Raw genomic sequence first — 13,682 nt, forward strand, 5'->3', positions numbered from 1 at the left:
AATATAAAACAGCAAAAATAAAATAAAATAAAATAAAATAAAAAAAAAATAAAAAACGAAAAGAAGATACTAATAAAGATATTAATAAAAAACGGAAATAATAAAAACACTTAATAAAAGGAAAAAAAAAAAAAGAGAAGAAAATAATAACTAAGAATAATAATAATAATAATAAAAAAGGTAAATAAATAAAAATAAAAAAAGGGGGCGTCTTCAAAACAAAAATGAGGTATTTTAAAATACCTCCCTGCCGAAATTTCATCTGAAATGATGGAAATTTCCGGCTTAAAAGACGAGAAAAAAAAGAAATAAAAACGGGTCAAAAATGGGGTATGACACCAGTTATCTTCTTATTTCGATAAGAATTTCACTCTCCCGATTACAGAGTTTTTATCAGTTTCAATAAATGCAGCTACAGGCCAGGGTGCAGTAACTTCTCTTAAATTGTTCAATCTAATCCGGAGACAATATATTTTGACATTGTTAAATACTCTTTGACCTAAAATTATTGAGTTTAAATGTAAAATAAAAAAATTTCTTAGTAAGAAATTAAATTTTGGCTCCATCTTGCTCGTCTTTCTTTTTCTTTCTACCCCTTTTATTCTCTTCACTGCCCAATCTTACATATGTTTTCAATATTTTTTTTCTAGGATTGAGAGAGATAATTCTAGATTTATTCAATCTTTGCTTGATTCTGAATCTCTAACTCCCTTTCATCCTTATACAAATTAAAGGAATTGTAATATGCGTGTCTGTGTCTGGTAAAATAATTAGGCGATTCCACGAACTGTGTGGCTCGATTTTACTGGGAGACAATTAGTGCAATGACCTGTTGAAGAGTTAAACAGTCTCAGAGGCAAAGAAGTTAACATAGACAATCAAAGGCTTGAGAAGAGAGATTATAGTGAAGTAAAAGGAATCACTGCTGCCCAGGTCTAATTCTTAATTATGCATTAATGAATGTATGCTCATACAACTAAATACATATAATGATATAAAACTAATGATATTATATAACTGCAGGCAGATGTTGAAGTTATGTTCTCCTTTTCAAGCTTGGACAAGGCAGAGGTGGGGTTCAAAACTACAGGGTGGGGGTTGGACCGTTTGGACTTCTGACTTTGGCTACTCAAAATCTCGAAGAGTTCACTCCTGTGTTTTTCAGAGTTTTCAAAAGTCCAAATAAGCATATTGTTCTCTTATGCTCTGATGCGAGAAGGTTAGTCTATTCCAAATTGGGATGAGAACTTCTAGTTTTCTTTCTATCTTCATGATAGGATGGGTTTTAGACCAAAAGAGATCAAATTAAGTGGTTGGAGAATTGCATTGGATGGGGTTAGGTTATTTTAATTATATGATATTTTCTTTTTTGTATTTCCTTCGAATTGGTTATTTTTGTTTTTGGTATTTCTAAATAGTTCATCTTTGAAGAGTGATCTGTACAAACCACAATTTGCTGTGTTTGTAGATGTGGATTTGACCGTGGATAAGAAGATTTCTCTTAGGAGTTTGGTATGTGCAAATTCAATTCCACTTGGTACTTATATATAGCATTTATGAACTCCAAAATACTATTGTATAAGTAGTATTTAATATTCTTTGTGTTTTCAAATGAATGGAAGATTGATCACTCAGTTGTGGAGAGTTTTGGAGCAGGAGGGAAGACAAACATTTTGTCCCGAGTCTATCCTGAGCTAGCAGTGATGAACCAAGCGCACTTGTTTGTGTTCAACAATGGTACTGAACCAATCGTAGTGCAAAACCTCAAAGCTTGGAGCATGATATCAACTGATATAAAATGATCAGCCTGAAGCAATTGAAGTCCAAGTTAGTTAGGTGGTTACTGATACTTATGCCAGGGTGGATGGAACTCAGACATATCATTAATTAGTTTTTAATTGCTGTTGGTTAGTTACGCATGTAAACAGTGACATACTTTTCTTTCTTTATGAATACCTTTATGCAATGAGAATCGTTTTCTTCGTTCAATCTTCTCCGCTGTTCATATCTCTCAGTTTGAAATACTTAAATTTGACATAATGTGATTTATCTATTTCTTGCATTGTCTTTGGTTGACCTACGATATATGTGTCACATGCTATGAAGCACCGACACCAACACGGAAATCGGACACGACACGAATACAAATACGGACACGTGAACATCTGTCATGTCCAAAATATACGACACACACGAATATATATATATATATATATATATATATATATATATATATAATTAAATAAAATAAAATTACACAAAGTTAAATATGAGCTATATGCATAAAAGATCTAAATTGAAAATCAAGATTTATATATTCATCATCATCTTAAAAGAACTTTTCCTATGATAATGAGTCACAAATGGGATAGGTTGCTAATTAAAATTTAAACATTAATATTTTGCAAAGAAAATGTTAAATAAAAAATAAAATTATATTTAATCTCTTGTAAATATTAAATACAATTAATATTTAGTATAAAAAATTAGTAAATTAATAATAAATAGCTATAAGAAAATGTAGAATTATTAAGAAATAAATACAGATTTACCTTAACCGTTCAGTTGAAGGACCACGCAACATCATCGCCATGTGGACTCGTATAGTTGGTTACACTCAAGAGCCAATGCCGCCATGACTCATAAGGCAACAAAAATTAAAAAAAGAGTGTAAATAAAAACGTTTCTCAAATGAAAAAAAAAAAACTTTTTTTCCTCACCTTATTAATATATCATTTTCTCGGTGTGTCTCTCTCTAGAGGAAAATAAAAAGTGCAAACAAAAACTCTTTCCCCCTTTTCATCTGAACATCATCATCGTTTAATCCAAATCGCTTCGTCGTTTTACTCTCTAAATTGGAAGCTACAACCTGCCGTCGCCGCCATGCTTGGTGTATCTCTCTGCCGCCGCTGCTCCTTCATTCAAATTTCGCTCTAACGCGATTCCTCAAACATCAACCGATTCTTCTGTCCTTTTTCTTTCCTACCTTCTCTTCTTTTGATATTCGCAGCCTGTGATTTTGTATCCGGTGAGTCCTTATCGGATGAGGAGTGTGCACAATTATTAACCTGCGCATCGTCGCGCATGTCCACTACTTGGTGGACCGCGTCCAATCGCGCGCTTCTTGTGTTCTACCGTGTCCGGTGACAGGCGGAGGCAACAGACACCGCGTCATACCGGAGTCGTACCCGTTTGCGTGTCCGGTACGCCTCCAACGTGGGACGCAGCACATCAGCGGCGTGTCCGTGCTTCATAGGTCACATGTAGTTTTATTTAGGTTCTCTGTTCATTTGTCTAGATACAGTTAATATGACAGTCCATTCACAAATGGGGAGGGATCCATGCACTTTGTAAAAAACACAATATTATAGGTCAACCAATCAGAATCACCAAATACTTTCAATTGATGAATGTGTAGATTGTTTACGTGCTAATTGGTCATTTGAGAAGTTGTGATGAGTGGATGACTCGCCAACAAATGAACTGACTTGATTAACAGTGTGAGGCTGGATTTTGTTGCGCTGCAGAATAGTTAGCAGCTCTTGAATTTGCTCAGGAGTGAATTGAGGAAACAAAGTCTTCTGAGTGGGAAACCATGTTTGTAGCAACATGGATTCTTAGATTTTAGCTTAAAACCAATTAGCACTAATTAAAGTTATTCAACAAATATATAAGTTGCACCCCGAGAAATAAAGCAGACAATATGAGATTTCCTGACATTGTTTCTCATTCTCACAAAAGGTACATTGCTTCACTATGTTATTTCCTCTTCCTTGAGTGAACCTCTTCATCTTACAGTTAAGGGGGTGTAATTGCACTCAGTAACTTTTAAGGAAATACAAATATATATTTATTGTTGTTTGTTTGTGCACTCTTAATTTTATAATTTTAAACCCCTGTTCTTAAGTTTTCAATCTTTGTCAAATTTTATCTTGGGTTAGTTAAGTTTTTAATTCCTAACCTTTTCAAAATTTAATTTTTAGTCATTAAATAAAAGTTTGCTGGGTTATGATCTCTAAATCATTATTTTTTTTTTAAATTTGGATTTTAGTTCTTAAACAAGAACTTGACTGATCAAGGTATCTCAACTTTTATTTATTAAGTGTATTTGCAAAGAACTTAGAAGTAATTTATATTTAGATCTTAAAAGTTGTAATTTATATTTTCTTGAATTGGAATCTAATAAGTAAATTATATTTACCCATGAGTATAAAAAAAACTAGAGGGAAAGACATACATTTTCTTGGAATGGAATCTAATAAGTAATCCGTTAAAAAAAAGATATAATTGTAAAAATTGATTGAGAATAACAAAACAAAAAACTAGTTTTCTCTAATCAGTAATTATGGATTATAAGCACCCAACAGGTTAATAGTAAACAAAATTACCGGCCAAACAGGTTACCTAAAATTTATATGTCAAAATAATTGAATAAATGAGCTTTGTCCCCTATAGATTGAGTTCTTCCGTAATTTTTTTTTCTTTTTTTTTTTGAGAAAAAGCAAGGAGTCTAGGAAAAGCATAACTTGGCATTCATTGGACTCAGCTGAGGAAGGATATTAATCTTGCCCACAGATCACTAAATGAGCTCAGTGGATAGAATTGAAACCTTGTGCGGTTCATGTATGGCACAGAAATATTATCAAGTCAAAAGCATAGGAAAGATAACAAGTAACATTTGTCCATAAAAAAAATCAAATTGTCATGTGAATTTTCCCTTTGGAAGGATCAAGGCACAGAGAGAAGTTACACGCTGAAACTCTTTTATTATATTCATTACAAAGTCAACAATACGATAATGGAAAACTTCCACAAATAAAACATGCACCAAAGGCATATAGATGATAATACAGAAAATTACACTTCCCTACTATTTTTTAATTTTCTTAAGAGACTTGCCATGTTCAAATTTTGTGCAGGCATTGAGAGTTTTTACAAAAACTTTTACACAATTATATACAGATGAAAATCATGAAATAACAATACCAATGGAGGCCAACGCAATATAAGAACCAGAGGGCACGTTTTAGGTTTCAAAAACTTCCAAGGTGTCAATGTCATAATCTGTTTAAAACAACTTTAGAATTACATTTGAATCCTTAATCTCCTAAGGGTCATTGCTCCTCTCTGTTAGAAATTACAGTGGAATCCTTATTTTCACAGGAAAATCTTTTCACCTCTTAGTTAATTTCTACAAAATACAAACACCAGAAATTATTCCAGCATTTATGTAATAGATGACAAATATCTAGTACAATTTTCACTATATGTTCATGATACACTCAGAAACTGGATCCGCATATAACAGTAATAGAATACCGAAAAAAGAAAAGAACGGAACGGGGTTATTCCCCAATAATGAATTGAACCACAGAAAGAATAGCTCTGGTTCTTTGAGGGACCAGAATCCTCACAATGAATTTCCAATTTTTCTGAATATCTCTTCCTAAGCCTTCCTCCCCTTTTTGTACAAACATCTCTCGATCCTAACTACTCTGCTGACTTATGTAACTAACTCAAGCAGCTCTATTTCCTTATTTATTCTTTCATAGACCTTTTCAATAGGGGGTCACACCCTATCATACTCCCTATATGTTAGTTAAAATAGTCAAACAATCCAATTTTATTTTACTCACTAGAACAAGATAACAGCAATATCAATCAGCTAGAGCTTAACAATTCATTCTAAAATTTCAAATGCATTAGCAATTTCCAAAATGTTTTAAAAAGGAATTCTACGAGGCTAACATTCTACATACAGTCCATTCATGCATGGATATGCAAAACAGAAAATTAAGAGAAGAATATCAAATGATAAGCATTGGAAGATCATATTTTATGACAAGAAAATCACAAAGTCTTACTTTATCATATTTTATGACACCACTTGAATGAGACCCAGAATGAACAACATCTTGAAAAAATACACAACACAATCAGATCCAAGGAAAGTAACAGTTACCCAGTGCATGGAGGCCCTTTACTTGGGTCTAAACAATTAGAATTGCCTCTGAGTTCATAGACTCTCCTGCATGTACAAAAACTCAAGGCTTAAGTATGGAATTGATTGGGAAACCACCAAAGAAAGAACCCAGGAATTAATATATAGATTGGGAAAACAAAAAATCCATGCTTTCGAGTTTCAAGTGATCGTCATTCCCATGCCTCATGATGGAAATTTCAGATTTCACATATCCAATTGTCTCTTGGTCTAATTACCAGAAGTCATGCAAAGCATAACATATTACTAAGATTTGAGCATCAAACTTTTCCTTGAATATTACCATGCCCTGTGGGAGAAATTTTTTTATATAAACTTAATAGTTACAGCTTATAGGGATGTGGAATACTACAAAAGGAACCAAGTTGAAAACTGAGTTAAATTTGAAGGGAAAAATGATTGTAACTATAATTAACTGAAAAACAAAATTATTTCAAGAAAAAGGTTAATGTAAAATAGTACAAAATAATGTAGTCAATCATGATTTATTAAATAAATAAACATTAAAGCAAAAATACAGAACAGGCTTACAATGTTGAAAAAATTGAAGGAAAAGAATTAGTGAACAATTCATATTCAACAACAACATCAATATTCATAAAAAAAATTGATGCGATTTCCTACATATTTTATGTATTTTGTTATTTTTTTATGTATGACATCGATTTTGTAGAAAATCGATGTTGTGTAATTTAGTTTACATCAATTTTGAAAAACCGATGTTAACACAGAGACTTTTAACATGAGTAGTTTTAATATCGGTTAATAAACAATGTTGTAAGACCTTAATAATCAGTGTGAAAATTATATTTTCTAGTAGTGGTTCTTCTAGTTGAATAACAAGAGATAAGACCTTGCTAATTGAAGGCAAGGATTCCATAAGCAAAATCTGAGTTCTAGCAGTTCCATAAGCTTCTCCAAGACATCTAAGAAAGCAAATTACATAATCTTATTCTCAGTGCTGTTTAATCACATTCTTATCTCAAGTACAATTTGGAGTAGCTCTTTGATCTTCCAAAGTTACGAAAACATATCATTAATATTTATTGATATTTGATGATATTTTCTAATTATTACCAAAAACAAGTTAGTAATATTTTTACTTAGTGTTAGACCAAAAAATATTCTTAAAGATCAGGTAGTGAAAGCTCAAGCCAAAAAACATAGAAATTATGAGCATAATGCCACTAAAAACTATTTTTTTTAAACTAACTTGACACTTGTCATCAGTAATTTGATTATTGTCAAATTATACTATTTGATTCATCAATAATATCTTTGACCCATTTATTAGAAAAATCTCATTTATTAATATTAGTATTTAATAATAATTAATGTTATACTCCGTTTCTGACCGTTATTTATTTTATTGATAATATCATTTACTTGTCACATTAAAATTCTTGTAATTGATGAGTATCTCTCGAAGCAATTCTATATATAAGGCTGAAAGAACCGGAAGCTCCACAACCACAGTGCACTTGATTTCAATTTCTATTCCCCAACTTCAATTCTTGAGCCTTGTATATATCATCTATCGTATTCTAACAAAGATGCTGAACTTGAAGAACCTCTATAATTTGCAGCATTCTTGTTGTGGCTATCATTTCAATGTCAGCATGTCATTGCAGAGTTTTGCAACCAAATGATTTGAAACTCATTGAGGAAACTTGCAAGAGAACCCCAAAATCTAATCTTTGTCTTCAACTCCTAAAAGGTGACCCCCGTGCCCCTAGCGCTGATATTGCAGGCCTTGCATTGATTTTGGTCGATGTGATCAAAGCCAAAGCAAATGAAGCCGAGAAAACAATCAAGCAACTTCTAAAGCAGGGTGGTAATAAGAAAGCCTTAAGTGAATGTGCTGTCGATTACAAAGGGATTTTGATACTTGATATACCACAAGCCACTAGGGCTGTGAGGGGAGACCCCAAATTTGCAGATGATGCGGTTAGTGATTGTGCTGTTGAGGCTGATATTTGCGAGAATCGCTTCAATGGGAAATCACCACTCACCCATGTGAATAATGGTATGCGTGATGTGGCGAATGTGGCAAGGGCCATTATTAGGATTTTGCTCTAGGTACTCATTATTTCCTGTTTGACTAGAGAGAAAAAAAAAAGTGTCATTAACAAACTGTCCAGATATAAAAGGATAATGAGAGACATTATTGTATGAAAATGAAGTCTATTTGAATGAATGTTATTGAAAATTGTTTGTTCAGGCATTTTCTGTGTAGTGTGATAATTAAGGTTGGACGAACCAACAGAATTTATACATCTATACTAGTTTGTTTAATTTGGTTATGATGCTCAACAGTGATTTAGCTAGGATGAAACGGAGTGGCGGACCTATATGTAGATAGGGGGTGTATTTTGACTCCTTTAAATTTTGGAATTTCAAAATAGAAATTTAAACAACTAAAAAATAAAATTTTAATTTTCTTCTAAAAGGTGAAAATTTAGAATTTTTTTCTTGATATAAGAACCTTCCAAGACGTTCATATATTTTCATTTATAACATTCATCATCTCTTCCACTTGAAAGTTCCAAAAAATCTCGTTGTCGAACTCGCAACTCTCCCCTCACGCCAATGATACTCTTCTTCAAGAAACACTGTTTGAGCTCGCGGAGCATCAATCAGGTGCAGGCATAGGGGGACATGTAGAACTGCACATGCAGAGAAGGGTAAGTTTTCAATCGTTCTCAAATTTTATCTTGTATTAGTAAAGTTTTTAACCCCTAACCTTTTCTAAAATTCAATTTTTAGTCCTTAAACAAAAGTTTGTTGGGTTAAGATCCCTAAACTAATTTTTTAAGAAATTTAGCTTTTAGTTCCTAAGCAAAAAGTTAATTGATCAATGTCCGTCAACTTTTATTTGTTAAAGTTTTTAGTCACTAAAATTTAAAAAAAATTCAATTTTTAGTTCCTAAAATCACAATAAATAAATAAAAATTATGGGTTCAAGCTTTTATTTAGGAAAAAAAAACTGAATTTTCTAAAAGTATAGGATCTCAACTAGTCGTCAAACAAAAGTTTTGGGACCACAAATCTTAATGGAAAAAAAATGAGGGATCTTGAGAAATCAAACATTTGGTTAGAGACTAAAAAATTAAATTTCAAAAAAGTTTAATTACTAAGAACTCAGTTAACCCTTTTAACTTTTATTGACTATTTTTTTCGACAATTGGTATCCTTTTCAGCTCATTGGATACTTTTATTCTCTATTCAACTAAATATTTTATTTCCTTTTCAGCTCACCAAACTTGATTTTATAGTATTAATGTTTTTATTTGAATATGTACGGCGATAATAATTATTGAGAGAGGCGCTTCAAGTTCAACAGAATCTTCCTTAGAATATGATCATAAAAGCCTAAAAAATTAAAGAAGTTGGAAATTTAAATTAAAAATAAAGTGCACTTATGTTTTCTTACTCTTTTAACCTTAAAATATAGGATTGCGTGTAGAATCTATCATCAGTTATAAAGTATAAAGTGGAAAGTAAACGATATATATTAAGAAAATACAACAACGCTTTAGACAAAAATAACTACAATATTGAGATACTCCTAGAAATGAGTTTGTCTTTGAGCATTTAAAGATATTATTATTAATGAGTCAAATAGTATAGCATATTTTGACCAAGAATTAATTGCAATGTTAAGTGTCATGGGTAATTTTTTACCAAATTATGTTGATGCTAATGGAACTGTTCTTTAATCTCTTTATAATTTTTTCTGTGTTGGATGTATTTTATAATAACAATTTATATTTTACTATATTTTTTAGATATTTTTAAAATGAATTCTATAATTAAATGTCATTGATGCAGTTAAAACAAATATCATTATTGGAAATCGCATAAATAATTTTTTAAAATAATATATATTCATATAAATATGTAATTATTTAAAGTGACTTCTTTTTGAATTGGCTAAAAAGTATTATTTTATTTTTAGTTTAAAAAAACTATAATTGTGGGGTTCTCCGGGAATCTAAAAAGGGAGGGGATTGAACTTTTACCGCTTTATTTGTTAATTCAATCAAAACAACCCATTTTCATTAATCAATGTTTTCTGAAAAGATTATCACAACAAGATCATATGAAAAACAAAATTTGATGGCCCTTTAACACCAATTTCATTTCCAAAATTTAACAACAAAGCTAAGAGTCAAAGAGAATGAGAATTATACATAAAATTTATAATGGTTCAATTCTTAAGGGACCTTGTTTTAAAATCTCTTAGAACTTTCACTTATAGAGAATTAGGTATAAATACTATGCAAATATAATTCCCTAGATTTTACTATTTGCTTAAATCCTATAAGAGAAAGAATGAGAGTTCAAATCCTATCAACTCACAACTCTTGGTATATAAACCTAACCAAGATAAAAAAAAATGAATTTATGAATAAAAACGAATACACCTTGATGTGTAGATCACAACATTTTCAAGTTCTTCTTCTAAGAATGATCAAATCATGATGAACATTAATGAATGAATCTTGATCAGCTTGCATTGAATCTTCAGAAGAAATATAATGAAATTCCCTTGACTCTCTTTAAGTATTTTTCTCAAAGTTAAAAGTGTATTAAGAGTCACAAATGAAAAGAACATAAAAAGATATTGATAACTACTAAATATGAGCTATTTTGATAATAAAAATATATTGAAAATATCTTTAAAAATATTTATTTAGCAGTTATTTTTGGCTTAAATATTAAGATTTGATATTTTTCTTAATTATGGTGTGCAGATATAAAAACGAGGGATTAAAAGAGAAAAAGATCGAAGAAATATAAAAAATATCAATAAGGAAGATTTTTAGGATTAGGTCCAAGTCTACTCCAAAGGGAGTTAAGCCAAAGATCGAGGAGACACACTTTCTTCCATCCACCTCAACCTCCTAAAGTGTAAAAGTCTCTCATGACATGAGAGGCTAAATTCTTTGATAGGGTCTGACAGACCTAAAAGCCAAATCGATGTATGATGTACTCACTATTTATCAATGCAATACCAGGTGTTTTCTTTTCTTTTCTATTATCTTTTCTGTTTATCTTTTCATGCATTATTCATCTTTTATATTCTGTTAAGGGTTAGATGCTCGAGAGATGGTAACTTCTAAATAAAATTTAAAGAAAATATGCATGCATTAGTTTTGGGGGTTAGACACTTGGAAGATGACAACTTCTAATAGAACAAAAAGAAAAGATTTCATAAAAGAAAGTCATTGCTAGACATATAATGATAATTTCATGCCGATGCATTTTTGCAAACATCTAGAATTCATACTTCATGCATTTTATTCATTGAATCTTTCCAAAGGAATTTGGAAGATAGATAAATAGAATAGACTAATCATCGTGAGGAATCAGGGACAAGTAAATGAACAGATGTGAGTAGGATAAATTCACCTATATTGATAAAGAAAAATCATAAAATTATACATCCTAGGCAGATAAAGCAGGCTAGGTCCCAACATCATCACATTCATGAGAACTTATCTTTTATTCATCTTATTTTTTTCTTATCTTTCTTATCTTTTGTTTTCTTTTCTTATCTTATTTTTTTATCTTATATTTTTTTATCTTTATTATCTTTTAATTTAAATATTTTATCTTCTCTATCTTTTATCTCTTATCTTTCCTTTTAAATCTTTATCTTTCTGCATCTTTTATTTTAAATTTCTTATCTCTTGCTTGTAAATTTGATTTGCTTTAATCTAAGTACAAACAAAGTCCCCGTGGATTCGACACTCGGACTTCCAAGTACTTTATTACTTGTGACAAAATTTGATACACTTGCCAACGAGTTAACAAATATTTATAATTTTGACCGGTAAAACAGATTTAATCAATTGTCAAATATGGTAATCAAATAATTCTCCAAAATCCTATTTGTTCTACCTTTTCAAAAAATTTGTAATCCATTATCTCTTTTAGATAAGGAGTTTCTCATGCTTTTTGGAATAATTGATTAGCAATTGTGGTATTGATTATTCATCACACAAGGAGCACCTTAAGTTTCCAAAAGTAATCTAATGGATTATAGTACATGTTAATCAATTATCTCAAGCTATAAAGCCTCCCTCCTTCTAAAATTGTCTTCTATAATCGATTATTGAAACTAATAATTGGTTAATTGATCAAAGCTTGCCAAATTTCAAGTAGAAGAGAGGTATGTTGCTTGTTGTAACACTTTGTAATTGATTTCAAAACATTATAATCAATTACACTATATATGTTGAACTCATTGCTCTTAAGAAACTTAGAGATGAATCAATTTGTTTAACACCTTAGAATCATATTAATAATGTAAAAAAGAAGACTTAACCTAGAACAATCATCATGCCAGTCTAAAACAATCAATACAAATGTCACATCTATTAAACTTGTTTGACATTGTAAAATTATTAAACCAAAACTAAGACCTAAAGACATATCTTCAAGGTTTTAAGCTTTGGTCCAACAATAATTCTTCAATCAAAAATATGTTACTACTTTTTTATTTTATAAATGTTAAGCCAAAATCAATTTGTATTTAGTATTAAAAAAATATTATTTTATATAGTATCATAAATGAATGCATGAAGTCAAATATCCGTTAATAAGACCATTAAAACTCGTTATCCTTCTTCCCGTAACTAATAATATTTGTGCATTCCAAACCTACTTTCTATTAAAATGTCTGACTAATTAATATTTTTTATTAAATAAAAAATAAAACAACTAATTTTTTTTTACTTTATGTTATAATGGGTATTATTCAATGGCCAAAAGTAATATTTTTTTAGAAATAATTAATTACACTATTTAATATTAATGTTTTTTAGTCAATATTTAATATTAACGTTAATTAAATATATGATATATCATATGAGAAGAAGGTAACTTATATGAGAGTGAGAGGGTATCTTATAATATTTTCACTATGTTAGATTAGACATGGCAATGGGGTAGAGCGGGAACGGGTATTGTCTCCCCAATCTCCGACCCCAACTCCCCCAACATGTCCCCATGCTCGATAGTCAACGGGTTAAAATTTATTATCTCATCTCTGAACCCGTTAGGGGTATTGGGTATCTCTGACATTGTCCTGTATCCGATTCAAATTAGAAAAATATTTTTTTTTTGTAAAAAAAATATTAAAAATTTGATTTTAGAAAAAATAAATTGATTGTTAAACATATATTTTTAACTACTTGTATATCAATAAATTTATCATAGTGCATGTGTTTACAAAAATCGTTAAGAAAAGAATATTAAATTATTTCAAAAATTTAAAATAAAATTAACTAGTAATTAAAATTCTAGGCCTTTTGATTAAATTATGCAAAAAATTCTAAAAAATTTAAGTGACGGGGCGGGTCCGGATTCAGGGTCGAGACAGATGTAGTAATCACATACCCGTACCCGTACCCTACTTTTGATTATTGGAGAAAATCCAAACCCGAACCCATACCCGATCAACTCGGATATTACCCATCAAAGTCGGGACGGATTCGGACAGATACTCACGGATACGAATTTTCTTGCCATGTCTATGTTGGATACCTCTAATTTTAAAATTTGTTCCCACTTTTGGAAAGCCACATGACTGTCAATAATATACCTTTAATGTAAATTTCGGGTTGTGTTGGTTTTGGGTTTAAGACAAGGGGTTGGAATGTCTTCTCCTTGT

At 30.7% G+C, this 13,682-nt stretch overlaps 1 protein-coding gene and 1 pseudogene across 1 annotated transcript; both read left to right on the forward strand.

Moving 5' to 3' along the window:
• The window catches only part of LOC114403585, a 141,093-nt pseudogene that overhangs the window by 46,354 nt on the left and 81,057 nt on the right, over positions 1-13,682 (forward strand).
• LOC114401435 (cell wall / vacuolar inhibitor of fructosidase 1-like) lies at positions 7,488-8,225 on the forward strand. The gene has a single exon (XM_028363946.1). The coding sequence runs from the start codon at positions 7,613-7,615 to the stop codon at positions 8,078-8,080; it is 468 nt and encodes a 155-aa protein (XP_028219747.1). The 5' UTR covers positions 7,488-7,612; the 3' UTR covers positions 8,081-8,225.

The sequence above is a fragment of the Glycine soja genome, chromosome 20 (genome assembly GCF_004193775.1).
Source record: "Glycine soja cultivar W05 chromosome 20, ASM419377v2, whole genome shotgun sequence".
Taxonomy (NCBI): Eukaryota; Viridiplantae; Streptophyta; class Magnoliopsida; order Fabales; family Fabaceae; genus Glycine; species Glycine soja.